Source organism: Narcine bancroftii, chromosome 1, assembly GCF_036971445.1.
Source record: "Narcine bancroftii isolate sNarBan1 chromosome 1, sNarBan1.hap1, whole genome shotgun sequence".
In the NCBI taxonomy this organism is placed as follows: Eukaryota; Metazoa; Chordata; class Chondrichthyes; order Torpediniformes; family Narcinidae; genus Narcine; species Narcine bancroftii.
This window is the reverse complement of record NC_091469.1, coordinates 272,409,961-272,437,537: the sequence shown is the minus strand read 5'-3', so window position 1 is coordinate 272,437,537 and position 27,577 is coordinate 272,409,961. Positions and strand designations below refer to the sequence as shown.

The 27,577-nt window shown below is 36.7% G+C and overlaps 1 protein-coding gene across 1 annotated transcript in view; it reads right to left on the bottom strand.

The window, feature by feature from the left end:
- Positions 1-1,583: 1,583 nt before the first annotated feature.
- Positions 1,584-27,577, bottom strand: part of tesmin (testis expressed metallothionein like protein) — a 77,948-nt gene continuing 51,954 nt past the window's right edge. Inside the window, exons 9-12 of the mRNA XM_069899094.1 lie at positions 23,957-24,059; positions 16,077-16,214; positions 5,946-6,127; positions 1,584-3,945 (exon numbers count right to left, since the gene is read on the bottom strand). Of these exons, the coding sequence (XP_069755195.1) occupies positions 3,753-3,945; positions 5,946-6,127; positions 16,077-16,214; positions 23,957-24,059 (616 nt within the window). The 3' untranslated portion in view covers positions 1,584-3,752. The remainder of the gene's footprint in view (positions 3,946-5,945; positions 6,128-16,076; positions 16,215-23,956; positions 24,060-27,577) is intronic.

Sequence of the window (27,577 nt, the reverse complement as noted above, 5' to 3'; positions counted from 1 at the left end):
ATAATTGGCTATGCATCCTCCTTTAATGGTATGTTAAAGATGAATGGTAGAATACCAAACCTCTTAAAGATGTCTGGAAATTGATCCACTATTTCCTCTACACTGTTTTGTGCATTAACGGTTAATGTGGTATAGCCTCATGACTGGGCCCAAGTTTTCACATGTTTTGTCAGAAAGCAGTGAATCATGTCCATCTGGGACTATTACAAACATGAGGTGGTGCTCTTTAACTTTCGCCTTGAGTCTAACATGTGCCTTTTGTGTCAATGCTTTGGCCTTGAGCTGAACAGAATTTGGATGGATTTATGGCTTTTTCTTCATTGCCCTGATGCCATGCTCAGATAAAAGGGGCCTTTGCCCCTGTGTCCAGCTTGATCAATTTGCATGCACTGGCATTGTCCACTTGTCCTGCTCAACTCTCTTCACGCTTGGCTGTTCAGTGTCTGTTGGTTTGAACTTACCTGCACCACCATGCTCACAAAGAATGCATCACTGAGGGCAGTTTTTTCTATGTGCACTCTTTCACTTCAGATGTTTCCTTTGGAAAAATATTGCTTTGATTCTGTCCTTTGCACTTGTTACAGACTTTTCCATAGCCAGGGCATTGTTTTGGTGCATGTTGAGTGCCACATCATTTACAATTGAATGTCTCTCCATCTTTTTGTTGTTTCCTATATCTCATTCTCTGATTATGCGTGCGTGCAGACACAGTTGCTATAGCTATGCTTTCGTTTTCACCAGGCCTTGCACTCTCACCAAACTTTTTCACATGCTGCAGAGCTAATTCACTGGCATGGCATATCTTCACAGCTCTAGCTAAGGTAAGCTCCATCTCTCATAGCAACCATCTCTCACTTTCTTGGCAATAATTCCCAACACAGATCATTGAATCTTGCCACAATCCAAAATTCCATGTTCTTGCTTTCAATTTCAAGTCTGTTTAAAAAAAAAGTACTTAAGCTCTCTCTGCCTGCAGCTGCCTGCGTGCAGGAGCAAAACACGTACTTTTCAAACATTTAATTTTCCTTTGCTGAGCAGTGTTCATCAAACATCTCAATAAGCTGTAAGGAGTTTGTATGCTCTACCTGTGTCTGCATGGGTTATGATGTTTTTTTATTATAATAAAGAAACTTGGGTTCTTTTGTATTAATTATATTTTATTAACAACTCATGACCTTGTGGGCATCCATTTTGCATCTAACTCAAGGTGGCACATTAATCTCTGACTCCCTCTAGTGGTCAGGAGGATCACTAACTCCCAATCTCTACAGGCTATAGTTGCAATCAGGAAAAAGAATGGTCTTTAATTACTTTCACTTTTACACAAGGACACAAGAGACAAAATGAATAGATTAAAGGCAATGTTTATTTGTCACATTACACCACAATTAAACCACACATTTTATTTGAACATTTAATTTGAAATGTGAAGACAAAAGGAGCAATATGATATATCATTTATACTAAATTGTTAAATTCTTTGTAGAATATATTTAAAATTGATTAAAGGTCATTAAAACTTTCTTTAATAATATTTCTATACCTTAAAATGCGAACAAGAAACTGACAAGAAATGAAAAACATGTTAAAAATGTTCTCTCAATATTAATGTAAACGTATTCTATTAATTTAAAATCTGTTTAAATAATTTAAACTTTTGAATACTTTAAAATGTCTCAATGAAGAATTTATAATGTTTCAATATATTTTAAAAAAAATCAAAAATTGAAATGTTTTAAAATTAGTTTCTCATTTCCTCATAACTTTTCAAATATTTCATCAGCTTGTAGTTAACAGGAAACTGTTAGCAGAGAAAAGTACCAAGTGAAATTTCCTATGAATGATGAGATTTTCAGTTGGGATAATGTCTTCCAAATTTCTCTCTCCACTTCAACATATTGATGTGTAGGAATATTGTATGCGAGGCACTGATTCCCACCAGACTTTGGTTTCTGCTGAGTCACAGTACAGATAGAGCCATCTCTGCAGTGTCTCACATACTTGGAACTGGCCCTGGGCAAGATATGATGCAACAGGAATGTTGCATACTCATAGCGTTAAAGGAGCTGGTGCAGTTGCTGTGCTGCCTCTCCTGTAGTTCATGGAGGTGGAAAGGAGCTGGTATGTATTCCTGTTACACCATTACCAACCAGGACCACCTCCTAATGTGTAAGACCCAGCAGAGCCAGATCCTTTTGTATCATAACCCAGCAGAAACCAGTACCTGTGGCAAATCTGACACTAGGCCATTACACCAAGGTCAAGTAGGAATCAGTGCCTTGGATGTAACAAAGGAACACATGGGTTTTTTTGTGACGGGATCTGGATCTGGTGACTCGTAGTGCTGCAGAAGTTAGCTCTGTTGTGGTTGGAGCAAACAGGAGCTGGCAAGGGTGGTTTATGGTTCACTAAGAGACTACTCTCTTTGGATTTGTTCAGTGAAGCTGGCTGTGCTGGGCTCTAGAAGATTTTGGCTTGTCCTTTACTTCAAGATAATATAGGATTTAGTATTTTTCAATTAAAATCAAGGCAATAATGAATATATATGTAAGACTTGTTTGCAAGTATTGTGTTGGGAGCCAATCCTTGTTTGCTCAATTCTTCCATGCAGGATTACTTTCCAGCAGAGATTATATGATAGATACTGATGTTTTTCCACTTTTCTAGCTCATGGACACAGTTGTTACCTACCACAAGATCCATGAAATCACCAAATTCAATTAGGACAGAAAATTGTTCCTCAAAATGTCTGATCAGGATGGTCCATTCTTGCCAAGGGATAGGATTCTAGCTGGGCCATCTGATAAGCATATGTTTGGTTCTAATTTATAAATGCCATTACTTGGCTGAAATTTGTTTCAATTAACTAGTCAGAGAGCTACTAATAAAAAAGTGTCATAATTGCCAGATTTTTGTTCTTGCGCATGGTTCTAACCAATATCAGAGATTCTCTAAATATCCTAAAGCTTCAGACAATGGTTCAAGCAGTTGCATTTAAAAGAATGTCTGCCTCATATTTTCAACAACAATCACCATAATTTTGGATCCCCAGTTCTATCCTGTTATGAAGGATCTGTCTTATGTTGGAATGTTAATCCACTAGCACCATTCACCCTCATTCTCTCATGTGTGAGCCAAAACATCAGGAGTACTTGCACCCTTTAGTAAACAATTCTATTAGTGGGGAGGGATCATGTAGTTTCATGGTCACAGTTATGTACATTCCCTTTTGTTGCCTTTTAATTGTACTGGTCACATCATCAGGAAAGTTGGACGTTAATCTGAGGAATTAAATCACCTTTTAACAGAGCATGGATTTCAATTTTTTTACAATTTAGAATTACTTGAAAAATTTAATATTAAAAAGGACAATGCAACTTCTTAACAATTTTCTGTTATGTGTAGCAAAACCATAACTACGATCTTCCCCTATTTTTCTACATTAGTCAAATTCTATATTAATAAATATTTATCATAGCAACAGAATGTTACACTTAAATTATTTTAAATGGCTACTAAAGGAATATGCACTGCAGCTTGAATGTATATTCTGAAAATAAAGGTGACTTGAGAAAATGTTTTGCAACAAATTTGACTACTGACCATGCTTAATACAAAGTAGAAACTTGTACCAATATCCACCAGGAGAGAATCCCAAACCAAGATTATCCATGCATGGGATGAACAAGATAAAATCCAGATATCAGCTATAAATGTAATTACATGCCAGCTGTTGTGGAGAAAATTTTAGTTCACAAACATTGCATTTCATTTGATTTCCATGCTAACTGTAGAATTTGTGCCAAGCATCGACCAAACTCTTCCAGGATCATATGTTCTGCAACTGAGAAGGAATGATAAGCTTTCTCTGATTCTTCTGCCTGGGCCAAGAGGCAGCCACAAGTTGCTTCAATAACATCCCAAGTTACAAAAGTAAAAGGGTGCCTGTGAAAAGTTCAAAATGGTTAAGAAAACAATAGAGCATTACAATCAAGAGAGTTGCAACGACAAAGTGTCATCAAATCAAATCTTAGATCTAGGATTATGGAACTTTTTCCTATTTTATGTCATGAAACTGCTTATAAAATATATTTGCTTACTATCAAGTTGTACTATATGGGGCTATCAATAGGTTTGTTTCAATTTTCAGAAAGATTGAGTTTAATATTTTGCAGCCACTTCATTAACAACAGATGTTGCCTTCTAAACCATAGTCAGACCACCTCCCAAGAAGGATTGGTATCTCAAACAACAGGTTTTGTCCAAGGGTAACTGCTTCTTTGTGTAAAGTGGGATTGGATGTCAAAAAAAGATTCCCAATACAGTATCTTAATTTGATAACCCCAAAAGGGTCTAAGGAAATGGGCAGTAAATAACTACATTACATCTTTGACTTTCAAATAGACATATTAACATCTTTCCATACCTCTGTGCTTCCTTCAGTGAAACTCAGTGTTTTAAACAAGTGGAGTATTTTTTAAATATGGGAAATACACAAATTAGCATCTGAATCTCAAGATCATACAAATCACTGAGGGATAAATACTGATCACGATCCTGGGGTTTATTCCACTCCTCTTTGAAATAGTGCCATGTATTCCATTACATCTACTTGACATAATCACCACTGACAGGACATCTCCTCAGGTTTTGTGCTCATGTCTTTAAATCTGTATAAAAGTTAATTCTTTATAATGACCATTTACTATATCATCATTGTTGATCAATGGTGACTTCATTGTCCATTTGGCAGCCCAAATTTTCATGTCATTATCAGCGATGAATGACCATCCTGGATTATATCAAATTGCCCTAAAATAATACTATCAGCAAATGCATAGAATAACCTATAATATCTACAATTGTTTGAGGCCACACTTGTTGTGTATATCTTATTTGATTTCCTTTCCAAATGTTATTGTTATATCTGAATACATCTAAAAGATGAACGCTATCACCTTGTCAAAGTGGCCACCAATTTAACGTGAAAATTGCTTTCTTATTAAAAATATTTTTGAATTTAACAAAAACCCTTTACGCAAGGTATATGAATGATAACATCAATCAATTTATATGTCATGTACATGTCACATATCAACTGTAAATTTAGTAGCATAATCATAATTATATAACTTATTTTGTTCAGGACAACAAATTCTATAGTTAATAATAATTAAACTATCAAATCATAACTCGTACTATATCCAAAATAATATTGAATAAAAAAATATATAAATAATACACATAAAATTCCAGTACACAAGACATTTTATATTTCTCTGGTGTGATCATGTTGTTCTGTGATATAATCTGTAGTTAAACAATGTGCACATTGCTAGTGAATATTTTCAGATTAATTGGCCTTAACTAGCAAGTGGATAAATGTTCTAGACATGATCTCCAATCAGTAATTGGAGAGGCCAACTAATTGACTTGCTGATTCATTGTTCTTTTTGATGTAGAAGGTTTAGAGTTAAGGTGAATTATATTACCTTTTGACATTCACTAAAATGGCAATCAAACTTGACACATTCTGAACTATATTACTTGATATTACAAAAGGCAATGAGCAGTATGCAAATTCATGTATAAAAATGATTAAAAAGCAAAGGAATCAAAAGGTATAACACCAATGTAGCATGTAGACAAAACAAATTGTATCTAAATGACAAATATTAGTTGAATGATTAATGATGAATGGCAATGGAAATCAGATGAGAATGCTAATCCACAGTTATCTGGAGGAATATGCTCTGCATGGCTTGAATGCCTGTAATCTGCATTTTTCCCCCACCTCCTCACATGAACAACATGTTGATGCTTCATTGCGAAGTAAAGCTACAGATGAATGAATGAGTGGCTTTGATTTGTGGAATTGTACCAACCATGTAAAGTTAAGGTTAACAGAATGGAAGTGGAATAGGAAAAATATATTCTGTACTTACCTCTCCCTATTCATTTTCACTTGATTTCCGTAGCTGAATATTTCTGGAAAAAATTGTGTTCTAGGCTGACAAATGTCCATGTCACTGTGATCAGACATACTCATTAGTGTTCTTCTCTCAGGACTCTCTTCATAATTTCTGCATCCAATACACTTGCAAATAGAGGAGCACATTATCTTTGCCTGACAAAAGAAATGACAACATATCTATTATCTCCCACTCAATGAATACTCATGAAAACACAACACATGAAATCCCATTATCATTTAATTCCTCATAAATTGCATGCAGAAAACTAAAGTATCCCTGGACATTGGAATATAATTTAATCTTGGAGATTCGCATCAAAATTAGTAAATTGTTGACTCCTTATTGACCCAATGATTTAAAATAGGCTGTTCATTAAGGAAGAGCTTTTGTCGTGAAAGTGTGTTTTCACATGGAACAACATTTCCTTCTTTAAAAGTGAATCAAACACTATTTTCTGAAGAAGCAATTTTTAACAGTTTTCATTCTGTTATTCAAAATCAGATCCGAATGAGCACTGTCTTAATGATGTTAGTTGTGATGGGGTTGACTTCCTTGGATGTCCCTACTGGCCTTGCTTAATAAACCGATATCATGGAACAGGCTCCATAGCCCACATGTCAGTGCCCAACATGATGTCTAAATCAAACTAAAACTCTGCTGCTTGCATCTCACAGATATCCCTCCATCCCCTTCATATTCAGGAGTTTACCTAGAAGCATATTAAATGCTATAATTCCACCATTATTCCTGCAGCCAACTGCAGCCACTTATCACTCTGTGTAAAATATTTGCCTCACCTATCTCCCTTAAATTTCTTCCCACTCACTTTAAATGCATGGCATCTTGTGTATTGTGCTGATGGCCTGGGGTGGAGATAATTTCCAATTGGTGTGAACCTTACTGGCCGATATTTTTTTGGGTAATCCTTTTTTTTCACTTCGTGAGCCAAGATACATTCATCACTATCCATTTCTCTGGTACCTCTCCTGTCATCAATGGGAAGGCAAATTCTACTGCTAAGTCAGGAGGCAACATGCTGGGGAATGGTTTGGGAGTTGGGTTGGAGATTCCATAGAACAGAAAACAGGCTATTCAGCCCTTCTAGTCTGCTGAAAACATCATACCACTAGTTCCACTGACCTGCATCCGTTCCATAACCCTCCAGACATCTCCCATCCATGTATCTATCCAGTTAATTTTTAAAACTTGAGTGAGCCCCCATTTACCACATCAGATGGCAACTTGTTCCACATTCCTAGCGCCCTCTAAGTGAAAATGTTCCGCCTAAACCTTTCCCCTTTCACCCTAAAGCCATGTCCTCTTGTATTTATCTCTCCTAATCTGTGGAAAGAGTCTACTAGCATTTACTCTGTCTATACCTCTAATAACTCTGCAAACCTCTATCAAATATACCCTCATTCTTCTACACTCGAAGGAATAAAGTCCTAACCTGTTTAACCTTTCCCTGTAACTCAACTCCTGAAGACCTGGCAACATCCTAATAAATTTTCTCTGAACTCTTTTGATCTTACTGATATCCTTCCTGTAATTTGGTGACCAGAACTGCACACGATACTCCAAATATGGCCTCACCAATGTCTTATAGAACCTCACTATAACATCTAAACTCCTGTACTCAATACTTTGATTTATAAAAGCTAAGATGCCAAAAGTTTTCTTCACCACTCTGTCAACCTGTGATGCCACTTCCAAGGAATTATGTAGCTGAATTCCCAGATCCCTTTGTTTCTTTGTACTCCTCAGTGTTCTACCATTTACTGTGTATGTCCAACCTTGGTTTGTCCTTCCAAAATGCAACAGCTCACACTTTTATGCATTAAATTCCATCTCCCATTTTCTGTCCCATTTTTCCAGTTGATCCAGATCCCTCTGCAAGCTTTGAAAGCCTTCCTCGCTGTCCACAACACCTCCAATCTAGTGACATCAGCAAACATGCTGATCCAATTTACTACATTATCATTAATATAAACAACAAACAACAATGGTCCCAACACCGATCCCTGAGACACACCACTAATCACAGGCCTCCAGTCTGAGAAGCAAGTTTCCACTACCATTTTCCGTCTTCTCCCATTCAGCCAATTTTGAATCTCTCCATGGATACTTAGTGTTGGAATGTTCCGAATTAACCTCCCATGTGGGACCTTTTCATAGGCCTTACTAAAGTCCATGTAGACAACATCCACAGCCTTTCTTTCATCTACTTTCTTGGTAACCTCCATGAAAAACTCTCTAAGATTTGTTAAACACGACCTACCACGCACAAAGCCATGCTCACTATCCTTAATTAGCCCTTGGCGAACCAAATACTTGTATACCCAATCTCTCTGAACATCTTCCAATATTTTACCTACTACTGATGTCAGGCTCACCAGCCTGTAATTTCCTGGTTTACTTTTAGAGTCTTTTTTAAACAACAGAACAACACGAGCCACTCTCCAATCCTCCGGCACCTCACATGTGGATAAGGATGTTTTAAATATTTCTGCCAGGACCCCTTCAATTTCTACACTAGCCTCCTTCAAGGTCCGGGGAATATCCTGTCAGGCCCAGGGAACTTATCGCTGTAAGACAGCAAGCATCTCCTTCTCTTTAATCGCTATATGTTCCATGCCATTACTGCTTGTTTCCCTCCCTTCCTTATACACTATGCAAGTTTCCTAAGTAAATACTGATGAAAAAAACTGTTTAAGATCTCCCCCATCTCATTAGGCTCCACACATAGATGACCATTCTGATCTTCTAAGGAACCAATTTTGACCCTTACTATCCTTTTACTCTTAACATACTTGTAGAACCCCTTCAGATTTACCTTTTACATTATCTGCCAAAGCAACTTCATGTCTTCTTTTTGCCTTCCTAATTTCCTTCTTAGGTATTTTCTCACATTTTCTATACTCTTCTTATATCTCATTCGCTCCTTGTTGCCTATACCTGCTATACACCTCTCTCTTCTTCTTAACCAGATTGCCAATAATTGAAAACAAAGGTTTCCTAAGGCTGTTAACTTTGCCTTTAATCCTGACAAGAACGTGCAAACTTCACTCTCAAAATTTCACATTTGAAGGCCTTCCACTTACTGAACACATCTTTCCCAGAAAACAACATGCCAATCTACTCCTCGACCATTTCTCATTTCCACAAAATTGGCCTTTCTCCAATTCAGAATCTCAACTTGAGGACCAGACCTATTTTTATCCATAATTAACTTGAAACTAATTACATTATGGTTACTAGGCCCAAAATGTTCACCTACACATATATCTGTCACCTGACCTGTCTGGTTTCCCTAATAGGAAATCAAGTACTGCATCCTCTCTCATTGGTACCTCTATATATTGATTTTAAAAACTTTCCTGAAGATATTTGACACTGGATGTAAATTAAAATCACTGAGTAAGATCTTCACTTTCACATTCCCATTTAATTTAATCTCTTTTGTAATAGAAACATGTTTAGAGGGATTATGGGCACAATGCAGGCAAATGGTTCTGTGATAATGTGGGGGGAATGGATAAGTTGGGCCAAAAGGCCTGTTTTCATGATGTAAAACCCTATGATGCTATGACTTACTGTCAACTGGAGCAAAGCTGAGAATTCTTGGGCACATGAAGCAAAGACTAAGTTATCTGTTGTCCAATATAAGTTGCAGAGTTTACTTGATTAGAGTCAAAGACCGCATGGATGCATGTGATTGGTATGTTTAATATTTCATGGAGTTAGCCACTCTATCAGAGAAAGAAAAACCTATAGCAACTTGGTGACAGTCCTGGGAAGGAGCAGGTCTTTGGTTCCTTCTGCTCCAAGAGTTCATAAAGGGATGACTTCATTACAGATTTAAATGACTGTCTTTGGCCCCATAAATGTCCTTTCAAAAGTAAATTTCTGGTCTGGCACACTGACCTCTAAAAACGACCCCCCATTGCAGACTCCCTTTTCCGCCTTAAATCTTCCTCCTCTTGGACACCTCGTCCCAGCCTTCTGCCAACTCTAGATCTTTATTCAGTATTTCCAACTGCCACCAAGACATCAACCATCGCGACTTCACCACTCCCCTCACTTATTCTAATCTCACCCCGTCGGAAAGCTCTGATCTCTTGGCACTAATCCCAACCTCACTTTTAAACCCTCAGACAAGGGTAGCCTGTTGTGCTCTGGCACACTGACCTCCAAAACTGGTGACCTTTCACTGGCTGTAAAAGTAAAAACAGGTCACATTTTCTTCATTTTTCCCTTGTTTCCAAATATTCTCTACAAATTTCTTTTAATAACTGCTTTTTGTAGTTTGTAGTATTTATTTTGTCATATGCCTGTTTGAATTTCTCCTAGTCTTCATTTTGCCATGTAATCTTTAGGTTTTGGTGTTCCTTAGTTTGGTGTGATTAATTTAGACATACACATGGTAACAGGCCATTTCAGCCCATGAGCCCACCCTGCCCAATTTACACCCAATTAATCTACACCTCCGGTACATTTCTAATGGTGGGAAGAAACTGGAGCCCCTGGAGAAAATCCATGCAGATACAGGGAGAACGTACCAACTCCATAAAGACAGCACAGGATTCAAACCCTGGTCCCGATTGCTGGCACTGTAAAGTCATTGCACTAACCACTACACCAAATGTGCTACCCTTTTGAGCAACAAGTAGCTTTTATAACACAAACATTTTTCAAACACCTCAGATAGATTGACTGTTCTTTTATCTGTTAGCATATTTGCTCAGTTTACCAGGCTTGGTCTTTGTATCATTGCTTAGAATTTGGCCTTACCCAAATTAAGTACAATAGAATTCCAAAATGCCAATGCCAGAAATCTGGACCACTTGAGAATCTGGATTTTTCAGAAACTCTTAAACTTTTAAAAATTAGCGAGCTTTTGTGTGTGTGCGTGCATACAAAAGTGCCACAGAAGCACAGCAGCAACAGAGACCATGCTGAATACATGTAATCCTATCACAAAGAAATTCATTTGTATGGTGTATTTTTCTTTTACAATGCACATTTTTAAACATAATTTCAAGTATTACATGCTGTTTTTTTGTAGTGAAACATTTTGTTTACATTTTTGTCGTGTTGACTTTATTTTTCTTTAAAACTGCTTGTTTTGATAAATGAAATATGCTGCATTTGCTAATAAATAAACTATCAAAATGTATTTGTTCATCTCTTCTTTATTCCTCCTTAAATTTGAATTTTAAAAGTACTGGCCGAGCATCTCGAAAATCCAGACGGACCTGATCCCTGAACAGTCTGGAGTTTACGACTTCTACTGTAACTGATTTTCCAATTCTCACCTTCAAATAGCATTTTAAATTAAATTAATGTATGAATGACATTAGATAAATGTTCATGCACCATCAGGCTCTTAATTCAATCTGATTCATTACCAATTACAAAACTTAATAGCATCCATCCTCTGATTTGCCTAAATTCTCAGATTGGTGAGCTGTCCAAGTATTGGCTGGATGGGTCCCTGATGTATTTTTCCACTTGGAAGCAGGCTGTCAGCTACTCATGAGACCCATTACTGCCCAGGTCCCTTTTAATCAAGACTGCCAGCCATACTCCCCAACTGATGTATTTTTCCACTTGGAAGCAGGCTGTCAGCTACTCATGAGACCCATTACTGCCCAGGTCCTTTTTAATCAAGACTGCCAGCCATACTCCCCAAACCAATGTATTAAACTACTCCTTTTGGTTTACTGGAACAATTTCAAAAATATTCAAGAACACTTTAAGAATGCTACAAAAAACACTATTAAACTGAATTAAAAAAACATTCAAAACATAAATAAATAATTAAAAATAAGCACATTTAAATCAACCATAAAATCAAATAAAAGGGGAATGACTTGTTTCTTGTAGTTTTGCACGGATCAATTTGAGCCAGTTTATTAGTGCAGGTGAAGTTCTGGGAAATGTTTGCTGCTCTCATAAGGACCTCACGTAGAGTTGCTCAGGGAGCAATGACTAGCTGAATGGAAAATTCCAGACTTCTATCTACACTAACTTTCACACAGGCTTCTGAGTATGGGCATTCAACAAAAATACGGTGAGCTATCCTGAACATATTCCAACATGTGTAATAGTTAACCCATGAATTAGTTTACTTATCACAAGCTATTTTTAAGTAAAATTCCTCTATTATAACAACCCTGGCTTTACTGCATGCTTGTCAAATAGTGCATTCATACATTCTGCTATTTCACAGCTCCTCGGAAAGGGAAGTAGTGATCAGATGGGTGGCATAAACAACATGTCCTAGATCAGTTTATTTTCCTTCTTTTAGTTGCAGACTGGAAGGGAAGCAAGAGATATGGGGGTTTGATAGGAATGAGCATCTGAGTTAAGTCATCAGCCATGATGTTATCGAATTAAAATAGGCCTTCTTCCACCTTCTCCTTCTGTTCTTAAATGTTTGTCTAACTCGGGGGGCTTGGCAAGATGGCGTAAGGATCAGACGTGCCTGCCAGTCCTCTCCTGACTCTATCTTATTGTTTTGTCTAGAAATGCCCGTTAAAATTCTTTAAAAGTTTAGATAACTTTAGTGCTGTTAATTTAACTTATGATGGTACAATTGGTGGAAAAGAGCAAAAAAAAACGACAACAGATCATCAAAAAACTACATTTTCCAAAAGTTCAAGTTTTGGAGCCTACCTACAGGAAAGACAACGGGACTCAGCGTGAAATGGATCCCAGGAGAGAGGTACAGCTTTCGGATGTAAAGATCAATGTTACATCGGTAGAACCCTCTAAAGAGGGCGCCAAACAGCCTTTAGAACAAAGAGTTACTCAGGTTCGCACAAGTGCAGTAGCATTTGACGGCAATGTTATGAATGAACCACTTGTAGTAATGTCAGTTGAAGTACCGGCTGGGGAAAGGCATTTGTCAACTGTAGCGGTGGCACTGCAAACTGCACCTTTTGAGATAAAAGAACCTATACAACTTGATGTACTGGGAGAAATTAACACATTATGGACTGGGGAATATCCCGGCCAGTGTCCTCCAGTCACTGCTGGAGAGGGTGTGGCTGGGGTTTCCACACACAGCTATACTACAAGGAAGGCAACCAGAATGAAGGAAGCAACAGAAGACCCTTTGGTTATGCAGAAGAAGCAGGAATCTGTTGAGCCAGAATCTCTTCCAATTGAAAAGATTCTTGTGAATCTTGAATCTAAATTATCTTATACAATGCAGGGATTATCTAAGATTATGACTGAACTTGGTACTAGGTTCAATACTCTGATGGAAATAAATTCTCAACAGAAGGCTGAGTTTGGAGCTTTTAAGCTTGAAGTGAGAGATAAATTTAATTCGTGTGAAGAAGATATAGACGAAATACGAGATCAAGTTTCAGATGTGACCAAAATGGTCGAAGACTTACAAACTCAAAATAAAAATTTGGTGAAAAAGATTGATTATTTGGAAAACCAATCCAGATGGAACAATATAAAGATTATTGGTTTGCCGGAAGGAATGGAGGGACCAGACCCAAGAAAATTTTTTACTGAATGGATTCCGCAGGTGCTGGGTCAAGAACATTTCCCGGAAGGTATAATACTGGAACGTGCTCACAGAGCCTTGCGTAGAAGACCTATTTCAGGTCAAAGTCCAAGACCTGTTTTGGTTCGTTGTTTGAATTATTACGACAGAGAAATAATTTTACGAGTGGCTATTAGAAATGCACAACAGAGAAAATCACCCTTGATGATTCAAAATAATCGAGTTTTCTTCTATGCGGATTTGAGTCAAGAAGTTATGTTCCAACGACGGGAATTCAACTCTGCTAAAGAGTTGTTGTGGAAGAAAGGATATAAGGCAACCTTTAGATATCCAGCTGTTTTGAAGGTTTTTCAAGATGGTTACCAACCAAAGTTTTTTGATTCTCCAAAGGAAGCTATAGCATTTGCTCAAGAGCTGCCAATTACTCAGTTTCAACAGAGACGTAGTCCGCCGCGATCTCTAAGGAGACAAGAGATGGAAGAAAAGAGCCGTGCTCCAAGAAGGAATGGTTGTAATGGTGACTCGGCAGTTGGAGCTGATTAAAAGAAGAGTTGTTCATTTTCTTTCTAATTTTAAAAAAAAAAGGAATATTAAATAATGATGATGTTAGTTTAAGATGAAGTGAGAGTTGGGGGGGAGAACTGGATAGGCACTATTTCCTGAAAGTCATCTGCTACGTGTGAGTTATCTCACACACATTTTTTTTTTGGGAGTTACCGCATTGCGCGGTTTAGACGGAGGGGGTATTTTTAACCTCCTACCCGTTTTTTTTTCCTTTTTTTTGTATTATTAGATTAAAGAGTGAAGGGTTTTTTTTGTATTTATAAAAAAAAAGCATAAGAAAGTATTTGATTGTTTAAAAAACTAAAAATTGATGTGGTTTTTTTTGTAAAGTTTATTCAGTAGATAAGGAATATTTGAAATTTAAATGTGAATGGGATGGATAAGTTTTTTTTAATATTTTTTCTTTAACTTTAAGGTGAAAGGAGTGGTAATTCTGGTGTATATTATTTTGCTATTTTAGTTATAGAACAAAGGGAATAATGATGAAAGTTATAAATTGAATTGTACAATTCTTAATGAGGCTTGAATTTTGTTTGTGGTTTATGCTCCATTTGTTGAAGATATAGATTTCGTTGTAGATGTGTTTTTATTATTTGGATATCTGAATTTTAACGTAATGATTGGGGATATTTAAATGTGGTATTGGAGCTTTTATTGGATAATTATTCAAGAGTAAAAGGGAAAAATGGTGGAAGAGTACTAAAATTGAATTGTACAATGCTTAATGAGGTTTGAATTTTGTTTTAAGATGGTGGTTTATGTGACTAATATGATGATAGATGTGAAGTTAGTTGATATTTGGTGAAGGTTTATCTCTATAGAGAAAGGTTTTTTTTCATCTTTTTTTTCTCATGCTACAATTTTTTTAAAGAATTGATTATTGTTTAAGAATTTTTGATAGACAATGTTACTAACTTTACTAATTTTTTATATTAAGTTTGAGTTAAATATATGTTTCATCTTAACTCTGTTAAATATATGCATTTAAGTTTGATTTAAATATGTTTTTTAAGTCTGATATCTTAGTATTAATTACTTTTCTTTTTGTTAGTATTTTAATCGGTTATGTTTTTGTTTTTTTGTAAGTGGGTTTTTTTTCTCACATATATTATTAACTTTATTAATTCTTCACTCTTTATTTTGGGGGGAAAGGGGGGGGTTGGACTAATTTGAGTTGGGTTATTAATGTGTAATAATTATTGGGGAGGGTATAGTTTATTTAGATTACTGATACTGTATTGTAATTTTATTATTTTGTTCTTAATTTTTTTTTAATGTAATTCTACATGTTATTCATGTTATAAAATCTTAAATAAAATAAAAAAAAAATGTTTGTCTAACTCATAACCTTTTCCAACAATTAAATCTATTGCCCATCACATGCCCTCACCTATCTTTCCTATGGAGATTTAGTTGCCAGTACTGGATTGTCTTCCAGCCAAATCTCAATCATGGGTTTCTCAAAGTTGAACTGCAGTTTGGATTAAGAACACATATTCTGGCTGTTTTTCTATAATTACTAATTTAATCCTCTCAACACAATCTTACTTTTAAATGCCAAGGTGTCTTCATGTTGGCTGGACGAACAATCGTTATCTTTCTTTGTACAGATAGCAAATAAACTTATTAAATAAGAACAATTTCAATTGATCCTCATTTTTCATCTTGCCTGGGTTCCTCCTTCTTGGTCACACGGCTCCTCCAATGATGTCTCATTAATCTGTACTGTACACATTTATGACTTTAGGTGTCAGAATTATTGTAATTTTTCACGGTGATGAGAGCAAGCACTGATAGTTTTGTCATCAGTAATTTCTAGGCCAAGATGTTAAAACTTTTCTCTTTACATCTCTATGCTTACCATGCTTTTTGTTTCTATTATTGACTATACTTACTGTATGGGCACAACATCAGGCTAATGCAATTATCTTCACGTGTCGAATATTTCTTTCAATACATTTTCAAGGATAAAATTATTTCACTTTAGCTTTCATCAATATCAAATAACTTACCTCATAACATTCACAATAATTTTTCAGACATCCTGAGCGTTTACAATTACAGCCCTTATTATGCCGCAACTTTATTTCTCCCAGCATCCCTTTTCCTATTTTTGGTCTGAAGGCCTCTGGATTCCGATCTAAACAAGCCTGAAGCAAAAGATATTACTTGTTAGAAACTGCAATTTTTTTCTCTTTGAGTTTTCAATCACTTCCTGGATTAGTAGTTGGAGATATTGCCACACATAAGGCAGTGCCAATTGTCATATATTTACATCAATTGTCTATACTTTACCCATTCCTTTGTCTTGCATTTGTGAAATCAAATGAGCACTATTCTTTAGTCCTAGAAATGAACAGTTCTCTACAGGTGGGAAGCAATTCTCATAAGGTTAGCAACTTCTATCCACTGTGCAAATGAACTTCAGTGTCCAGCTGGATTGGCAAGAGGTAGAAGTGGAGATCAATAGGGGTGGTAGTCAGGAGCCAGATGTTTTGTGATACCCATTTCCAAATCAGGCACTGTGCTGATTACACTCAAGTTAGCAGTTATGATCAGGGCCTTGTGCAAGCAAGGAGATGCCATCATTTAATTTTTGAACCCTGGGGAAACCAAAGCTTGTACTTGGGTTTCTTTCATGGCACTGCTGATTAGGTTCATAATGAAATGGTGTGCAAACATGAATGCAATTCAATATTTGCTTGCTTTCTGCATGTATTCATTGTGGATTGATATGTACATATATGAAGCAATTAGAGTAAACAAGAGTAGAGTGAAACGTAATGTAAAATTAACAAAGTTAAAAACAAAAAGAAAACCAACAATGCATACACATCCATTTGATGAATTGCATGCACAAATTGCAGCAAAAGGTTTTATGATAGGTTGAAGCCTTGAATATTCAAGCTATCAAGATAGGGCAGGAAGGTTAAAAATAAAGATGGGAGTTCATAACACTTGTTCAAGATGAGACAATGTTTTTAAAGCTAGAATCTAGTACCTTTGAGTTAATAAGATTGATGTTTTTCTATAGACTATCTAATGGTGAGAAGTTGAAAAGAGAGCAAATCTACTGAAATATTAAACATAAAAGAGCAAATATATATAAGACATATAAAGATATATATATATATATATGATATATATAAAAAGATATATATAGCGTTGTCTCCGCTCCATCCTCAAAATTCATTGCAGCGACTTCATCCCTAACATCGAAGTACTCGAGATGGCAGAGGCCGACAGCATCGAGTCCACGCTGCTGAAGATCCAGCTGCACTGGGTGGGTCACATCTCCAGAATGGAGGACCATCGCCTTCCCAAGATCGTGTTATATGGCAAGCTCTCCACTGGCCACCGTGACAGAGGTGCACCAAAGAAGAGGTACAAGGACTGCCTAAAGAAATCTCTTGGTGCCTGCCACATTGACCACCGCCAGTGGGCTGATATCGCCTCAAACCGTGCATCTTGGCGCCTCACAGTTCGGCGGGCAGCAACCTCCTTTGAAGAAGACCGCAGAGCCCACCTCACTGACAAAAGACAAAGGAGGAAAAACCCAACACCCAACCCCAACCAACCAATTTTCCCCTGCAACCGCTGCAACCGTGTCTGCCTGTCCCGCATTGGACTTGTCAGCCACAATCGAGCCTGCAGCTGACGTGGACTTTTACCCCCTCCATAAATCTTCGTCCGCGAAGCCAAGCCAAAGAAGGATATAAAGCTATAGAGAGAGAGAGAGAGAGAGATACACATAGAGAGAGAAAGATGGAGGGCTTCGACCTTGATTAATGTAGGTTAAGAAAAGCAGATATTGAATAATCTTTGAAGTGGGTATTTAAAAAAAATCCTTATCAGTTTGGTTGTAGCCCAATCAAAGTAATGAAGTAAATTCTGTCTCCATATGAAAACATTGCGAAGAACTGATCACAATGTTAAATTTAAAGTAATAAAAAAGGTACAAAAACAGTTCACATGTGGAAAAGTTGTGAGAGTCAATCAGAAAGTTGAGTAGGAACTATAGAGGACTGGAAACAGAAGTTTTGCAAGGAGGTGTTAAATGAACAACATCAAGTCTTCAAAGAGGTGATAAATAGAGCAAAAAAACAAATATATTCACTAACTAAGGAATTGTAGGAAATCACTTTAATAGAAAGTTGATTTAAAATGAAGCAGGAAATAAATTAAGAATAAATATCAGAACTGGAGTTTAGGGGCAGAGTACAAACGAACATGAGAATGAGAAAATATTAGCTAGAAACATAAAAGGGAAATTAAAAATTTCTCATGGAAGAAGAAAATGAGATCAAGAGATCAGGAAAGCTAGAAGGTGGTCGCAGGAGGGTTACAAGACTTCCATGAGTCAGTGGATTGGGGCTCAGCTGTTCAAGGACTCAGCTGAGGATCTGAATGATTACACAGGGCTGTCACAGACTTTATCAAAACAGATGTGGATGAGTGTGTCCCCATTCAGGCTTTTCCCTAACCAGAAGCCAAGGATGAACAATGAAATATGGAACCTGCTGAGAGCCAGATCACAGGTATTTAAATGTGGAGATCCAGATCAATACAGAAGGAGCAGTATGATCTACAAAAATGGCTGGGCAAAGTGGAGATTCTGTATGAAAATGGAAACAACAAAAGATATCCAACAGCTGTGGCAGGGCCTAAATTACATCACCTGCTACAAAACCAAATCCAGTGAAATAGCAAATGGCAAAGCTTCACTCCCACATGAACTCAATGCTTTCTATGCCCCATTTGACCATAGTAACAGGGAAGTCCTACCCCTCCGCACACCCATATCCCCTGATGATCCCATCCCGTCCATAATGGAGGGCTGCCTTCAGGAGAGTGAATCCGAGGAAAGCATCTAGTTTGTATGGTGTACCCGGCCGAGTATTAAAAATCTGTGGTGACCAATTTACAAATTTATTGATAGATATCTTCAACATCTCACTCTGGCAGGGCATGGTACCCACCTGTTTCAAACAGGCATAAATCATACTGGTGCCCAAAAAGAGCGTAGTAACCTGCCTTCTTAGTAACCTGACTATTGACCAGTACCAGAATCATCAAGAGTGATGAAGTATTTTGAAAAGGTGTTTTTAAATCATTCAGGTCCTGTCTGAGTGGCGACATGGATTTGTTTCAGCCCCTTTTGCTTCCCAGCGTATCATAGCAACTGAACTAAAGCAGATGCCATCTTTCTAGTTCTACACAAAGCCCTGGAACAACTGAACAGCATCATTCATCATGATGCTCTTTATTGACTACAGTTTGCCATTTAAAATCATCAACCCCTCAAAACTGATCAGCAAACTCCGAGACCTGGGACTCAACACCCCATTGTTTAAATGGATTTCCTCACCTCCAGACCACAATCAGTGAGGATTGGTAAGAACATTTCCTCCTCAATCTCCATCAGTACCACACAATGAAGGCTTATTTAAGGGGCCAGATAATTGGATACACCAAGGGTATTAAAAAGGAGCATATGAAAGAGATAAATGATTTGGAACAGGAAATTACCCTATTGGTAAAAGATCATCAAAGTTCGGGCTCTAAGGATAAATATAGGAATTTAATGAATAGATATGTGATCCAAAGAACCAGGTTAGGGCAATGAATAACGTTGTATACACTGGGATTTTTGGTGACATTTGATCTAGGGTGTTCTCTCCTCTGGTGGAGAAGTGCACGTTGTTGATACCATGGTAGAACTGTTTTCAGATTGGCGTGGTTGAAGATGCCAGCTACAATCATGGCACCACCAGGTGGATGTCTGGGCTCCACAGATGGCACTATAAGCTCCTTCACTGCTTCACCCTCATTTGCCGAAGGTGGAGCGTAAACTACGGCAAACAGCATGGCCGAGAATTCCCTGGGAAAGTAGAGGGGTCTTCATTTCACCAACAGGTGTTCTATCTCTGCTGAGCAGTATATTTTTTTACAACAGAGACATTTGTACACCAGTACTCACTGATGTAAATGCAGCCCCCTCCTTGTGCCTTGCCAGAAGCAGCAGCATCTCTGTCTGCCCTGAAGGTGATATCTATCCAGCTGGATTCCTCATTCTGGAATGGAGTCTTGGAGCCATGATTCTGTAATCACTAGAGCACTGCAGCCTTGCAGTTCTTTCTGGTTTAGATGCAGCCTTTTATTCTCCTGCAATCTTATATTTGAAGGTAAGATTGTCAGGAGCACGGATCTGAATGTGTTAACTCTCAGTCTAACCCTGATGCTGACCTCCTTGCCACACTTCTATCTTCTTGCACAGCGCTTCCAATTGCCTCCCATGCATCTCCAGGTTAAATGTTCATGCTTATTATTACATGGGGGAATGAACAACTTATAATGAATTACTCACCTTGCAATCTAAAATTCTAGAAGAGTTTTAGAGAGATATCAGAAAGGAAAAGTGGCTTACAGTATATTGATAGGAGGAGCATTAACCATCAGACATAGGTTTAAGATAATTGTTGAAAAGGGAATGAGGAGATTTTTCTTCCACTGAATTATGATGATCTGGAAGACTTTGCCTAAAAAGGTCCTTTGCTTGTAAATCAGAATTGGATCATTACTTAGAAAGGGGAAAGCGGGCAATGTTATGGTGGTGAAAAGGGAAATGAAATTAATTGGTATCTCTTGTTGAAAGCTGGTGCAGGGACAGGGTGCCCTGCTTCTCAGCTGTGTGATTCTAGCATTGGGAGGTGGCTGGGAATAAGGATTTTAAGAAAAGGCCAAAGGATGAATATTTTGAAGGCAGAGATTGAAGATTGGTTTATTGTCATGTAAAATATACAAAATGCAATACCACCTAAACTTTGTCAACTTTTGCTGGCCTTAAAAGAGGTGCCACTACCACTGTCTAGAATTCCTTCAGAGACACAAATCATCTTTTCTTAAGTGTCATATTCTTAAAGTGGCTGAGGATCAACAGCAGATTTGATGAAACAGCCCACAATGATGTTAGCTGTTCGTTAGCAATGCTAATACAGCGCCAACGACCCGGTTTTGAATCTGGCGCAGTCTGTAAGGAATGTATGTTCTCTCCATAACCAAATGGGTTTCCTCTGGATGCTCCAGTTTCCTCCCAACCTCCAAAGATATGTAGTGTTTGTGGGTTAATTAGTGTATTTGGGCGGCACGTGCCCATGGGCCAGAATAACCTGTTACCATGAATCCCACCTTCAGTTTTTCTAAATTAAATTAAATAAAATGAAGTTGGGATTCTTGGAATAGGGAATATTAGAGGAATATGTAACAGAGATTTCCTAAATGATGAGATGTTTTAATGGAAGAGAGGACTGTTCACGAGTGTGAATGGGTCAATAAACTATGTCATAGATTTGTAATAAATGGGAAAGAAAGTCTTGGGATAACAAACAGAATTGTTTTGCACAGAGTTTTCAAAATTATGGAATGAGCTTCCACAGAAAAGTTTAAAAACCCACCTGTACAAACATGGAAAATAAATGATTATGAAAGGAAAAACAAAATGGATTTTGAGCCAAAATATAGTCTTTCAAGAGATAATCATTCTATGATTTCATATTCAATATAAAGACAAATTTTAACTGCATGTTGGAGGAAGAGATGGTATAGAAAATGAATACTGGCAGTTTCAACCTAGTTCCTTCTGTATTTAATAGTCTGAGTTAAAATACCCCGTGGTTCAGCAATCTTATGCAGTGATGCTACAGAATAGTTTGTTAAATATGTTTTTTTTTTCTGAGATTAGTTCTGATGTAACTTTCTGGGGAAGAATAGGCACAGGAACATGATATATATGTAGAATAGTTAAATTTAGGATAAAATCTAACTGTTGTCTAGATATAGATACTATTTCATTAAAGGAATATTAACTTCCTTTTATTAATATGCAAAATAATTACAAAGCATTTTTTCTCCTTATTAAAAAGCAGTATTGAGGATAAGTAATTTAACTTATCAGTGCGTTGTACCACAGAATGCATGGCGAATGTTTGATCTTCTAACTTTGGCATCAGTGTGGATAAGCACCAAGCCTGGAAACCAGTGTTATTGTCTCAGAAGAAAATGCAAGAGTGAAACTATAAAATTGGAGTGAGACTTTTATTGTCACTTCCTTCAAAAAAAATTAAAATGTAGTGAAAACTGGTAACAGCATTTGAGTGCCCTCTAGGTGGCAAACTTGCAAGATGAGAGCTCGTCTTTTGCAGATGTTAGTATTTCCACAAATAGTAACTGAGAAAACATATTTTCTTAAGTATATATTTTAACAAAGAAAGGACTGACATTTTACTAAACATTTTCATAATTCTATATTCTGTAGATGCTATCCTGTTATACTCTCTGCAGCCATTTAGTAAGTGGTATGGGAAGTGATGTTCTGGGGTGAATATTTACTGCCATTCCCAACACTCTGACAACTTGTCGATAGATTTTGCAGATTTGGATTGGCATTCTCATCTTGCCAATTTTTCTCCATTTTCTTATTGCAGCTGCAATTTTTTCAGTCCTTCCATAAAAAAATATAGTTCTTACTGTGATACACTAGGATTTCTGTGAAGGACTGAAAATATTAAACTGGCCAGAGACCTGACATCTTTCAGGTGACAAATAAATTAAGGATGGGGAATATTCTTTTTTTCCCCCTGAACTGAGGAACTAGTTTGACTGAAAACCTTTTCTGTACACCTTTCATGGATTCTGTTCATGGTGTTGTTGGAATTCAGCTTTACCTGGCAGAGTTTGCCATACTAAGGGGGTTTGTCAAATGATGCAGTAGCATATAGATCAGGTGGAAATATAGAGTGGGAGTGAAATGATGGAGTTTAATCCCATCAAACGTGAGGTGCTGCATTTTGGGAAATCAAATGTAAGAGGAGAGTATAAGCAGTAAGTGGCAGGACCCTGTGGAACATTGATGCCCAGAGGAACCTTGAGATGCAAGTCCATACCTTCCTGAATGTGGAAACACATGAGGGTGAGATGGAAACTAACACATATGGCAAACTTGCCTATGGAAATTGAGAAGTCATTTTGAAGCTGTAAAAAAATCTTTGATTAGCATTTGGAGTATTGATTGCAGTTCTGGTCATGAGGCTTTGGATGGAGTACAAAAGAGGTTCACCAAGATGTTGCCTGGATTAGAGGGTAATAGGTACAAGGAGAGGTTGAACAAAGTGGGATTGTTGTCTCTGGAGGGTTGGAGGAGAGGAGTGACGAATAGAAATGTATAAAGTAATGAGAATCATAAAATGGGCTGGAGGTCAAAAGTCATTTTCTCAAGATGGAAATGTTTAATACTGCAGGACATAAATTTAAGTTGACATGGAGAAAGTGAAAGGGGGAATTTGTGAGACATTAAAAAAAACATCGAGAGTGGTAGGTGCCTGGAACACACTGCCACAGGCATTGATGGAAGCAGAAAATGACAGAGATATTAAGAGTAATTTAGACAGAAACAAAAACACGTGAGAGATCAAGGGTTATGGATTATCTTTAGGTGGATGGAATTTGTTTAAATTGGTACCATGGTTAGCACAGCCTGAGCTATACCGTCCTATGTTCTATAATCACATAAAATAATTGTCAGGTAAATCTTCACTCTTGGTTCAGCTCTGCCAATCACTTTCAAAGTTTTAAAAAAACAAGATATAAATGGGGGTTTGGGAAATAGTGCAAAATGTGTTGAAGGCACTTCCTATAATACTTAAGATTACATATGGAATACAAACCCTTTCCAAATTTTAGAAAATACAGAACAGCTACATCTTAAGTGAAATGATTCTGAGGTAAAAATATATCATTCAAATCATAATTCTGGAGTGGTTGAATCAGGATTGGTTAACAAAGATATTTCTTCCTGAAGCTGAGACAGTGCAGTTAATGTAATTTAAAGTCATACCTTAATAGCTTTGTACCTTTCTGCTTCATGCTCAAAACTGTTAAAGCAATTAGTGCAGTTGCAATTACTGCAAAATTCTCCATTGGCAAAACAATCACAGTACCTGTAGCAGAAGTAAAAAAAACAAATAATCGCAAATGGCAAGATTCACAGAGCATTGAACTCCAGTAATTTAAAAAAAAATGACTTATAATCTTTTAAGACATGCTAGCAAGTTCTTGTATCACTTTTTCTCCCCCCAAGGTATCTTGTTTTTTTTTTAATTTTTTTTCCCCTTTGGCTATTTAGTTTTCCATGCACATAAATTATGGTCTGAAAAGCAGGGAAAATGTGAACTTTTGTGTTTCTGCCAATTGCATTCTAGAATTAAGAAAATCTGCAAAATTGTTCAGCTGACGACCAGAAAAAGATGAAAATGAAATGTCACCAGATTATTTGAAGTTGTAAATAATGATTTTTCAAGATTTTTTTGCACCTGTGGGCATTTCTTCATGCAGTTTCTAATTGGTCTAAACTATGTAGACTTCATGTTATTAATTCAAAGATACTTTGTAGCCAGTTTCTGTGACATCACTTGCTCCCCTGATTCTTCATTTCATTTTTAAGTTTAAATTTTTTTTTAATTTAAATTCAATACATGTATTAATACATAAACACAAGAATTTCTTCCATTCAAATCTAAACAAAATATAGTATTTTATTTTATACCCCCAACCCTTCCCACAACCTCCCGCTAAAATAATACCCCAAAAGTAAAACAAATGAAATTTAGAAGATAAAGAAATGGATACAAAATAGAAAAGTAAGAAAAAAGACATCTGGTTACTAAAATTACAAGCAATTTCATTAAATTTTGCCTCTACAATATTAAACCTATATACACCAAGGAGTTATAAAGTTTTGAGGTTAAGGAAATAATATCATAACGTGATACCTACAGTATGTAGAAATGGGCAGCAAATTTTAAAGAAATTATCATATTTATTCCTTAAATTATATGTAAGTTTTTCAAGATGTATACAACTACAATTTTCATCATGCCATCTATCCATTGCCAAATTTAAATTTGATTTCCATGACACTGCTATACATTTTCTTGCCATTGCCAGTGCAATTTTCACAAATTCCTTTTGAAATATATACAATTTTAATTTTGGTCTAATCCCAGTTATATTACTTTGTGGTTGGTGTGCTATGCAGCGAACTAAAAAACCACACGGAAGCTGTGAGTGAGCTGAACCAACCAACTGATTTTACTCAAACTCTCCGAGAACTTATCAGTACAATCCCCAAGATCCTTTGCGCCCCCTCCCACCCACCCCCCCCCCCCCCCCGCACCAGGACCATTGTAATGTCAGCAAGAGCAAACTGCACCTCCGTGACCCGGTTCACTTGCGGATCAGTGCAGCCCACTACAACCTAATAGGAAAAGCATTGGATTTTGAGGAAATTTAAATTTAGTAACCAGTTCTAAAAATATTGCTAATTCCATCCAAAAAGTTCTCAATCTTGAACATGACCAAGTTGAATGCAAAAAAGTACCTATCTCTTGATTACACCAAAAACATTTATCTGATAAATTTGATTTCAACCTATTTAATTTCTGTGGAGTAAGATATAATTTTTAAAATTTTATTTTTTTATTTTTCACACTATGAACCATACTGACCAAACATTTCCATCTTGATTATACACAGTGTCATTTTCTCCCCTTTTCCCCCCTCCCTCCCTCCCTCCTTCACCCCCCTCCCCACCCACTCAACATTCAACATATATGATACATTAAACCCATTAAACAATGTCATCACACAATGAAAAAAAACAAGAAATTTGTGTCATCTACTTTTACATACTGGGCAGTTCATTTCGTCTTCTCCTTCTGTCATTTTAGGTGATGGAGGTCCGTGGTAGGACTTCTCTGTTGTGTTCCATGTATGGTTCCCAAATTTGTTCGAATACTGTGATGTTATTTCTTAAATTATATGTTATTTTTTCCAATGGAATACATTTATTCATTTCTATGTACCATTGCTGTATTCTCAGGCTATCTTCTAATTTCCAGGTTGACATAATACATTTTTTTGCTACAGCTAAGGCTATCATAATAAATCTTTTTTGTGCTCCATCCAAATCAAGTCCGAGTTCTTTACTTCTTATATTACTTAGAAGAAAGATCTCTGGATTTTTTGGTATGTTGCTTTTTGTGATTTTATTTAATACCTGATTTAGATCTTCCCAAAACTTCCACTTTTCCACATGCCCAAATTGCATGTACTGTTGTTCTCATTTCCGTCTGACAGCGAAAACATCTGTCTGATACTGTTGGGTCCCATTTATTTAACTTTTGGGGCGTGGTGTATAGCCAGTGTAAGCAATTATATTGTATCATGCGTAACCTCGTGTTTATTGTATTTCTCATAGTTCCGGAGCATAGCTTTTCCCATGTTTCATTCTTTATCTTTATGTTTAGATCTTGTTCCCATTTTTGTTTGGGTCTACAGCTTGTTTCTTCATTCTCTTTCTCTTGCAGTTTGATGTACACGTTTGTTATAAATCTTTTAATTATCATTGTGTCTGTAATCACATATTCAAAATTACTTCCTTCTGGTAACCTCAGCCTGCTTCCCAATTTGTCCTTCAAGTAAGTTTTCAGTTGGTGGTATGCAAACATTGTACCATGAATTATACAATATTTGTACTTCATTTGTTCAAAAGATAATAATTTATTTCCCGAAAAATAATTTTCTATTCTTTTGATCCCTTTTCTCTCCCATTCTCTAAAGGAAAGGTTTTCTATTGTGAAAGGGATTAGTTGATTTTGCGTCAGTATTAATTTTGGTAGTTGATAATTTGTTTAATTCCTTTCTACGTGAACCTTCTTCCAAATATTGAGCAGATGGTGCAGTACTGGTGAATTCCTATGTTGCACCAGCTTTTCATCTCCCCTATTTTATCTAGCTCTAATCTGGTCCAATCTGGTTTTTCCCTTGTTTGATAGGTATCTTAATTGTGCTGCTCTATAATAATTCTTAAAGTTTGGTAGCTGTAAGCCCTCTTGTTTGTACCATTCTGTTAATTTATCTAGCGCTATCCTCGGTTTCCACCCCTTTCCATATTATTTTCTTAAGCTTTTTGAAGAATTTCTCTGTTAGCTGAATTGGTAATGATTGAAATAGGTATTGTATCCTTGGGAAGATATTCATTTTAATACAATTTACCCTTCCTATCAGTGTTAGTGGTAAATCTTTCCAATGTTCTAAGTTGTCTTGTAATTTCTTTATTAATGGCTGATAATTTAGTTTGTATAGATGGCCTACATTATTATCTAGTTGTATACCTAGGTATCGCATTGCTTGTGTTTGCCATTTAAATGGTGATTCGTTCTTAAACTTTGTGAAATCCGCATTATTCATTGGCATCGCTTCACTTTTACTTGCGTTGATCTTGTACCCCGATACTTCTCCATATTCCTTCAATTTCTTATGTAATTCTTTTATTGATATTTCTGGTTCTGTTAAGTATACTATGACATCATCTGCAAATAGACTGATTTTATATTCCTTCTCTTTTATTTTTATCCTTCTTATTTTATTTTATGTTCTTATCAGTTCTGCCAGTGGT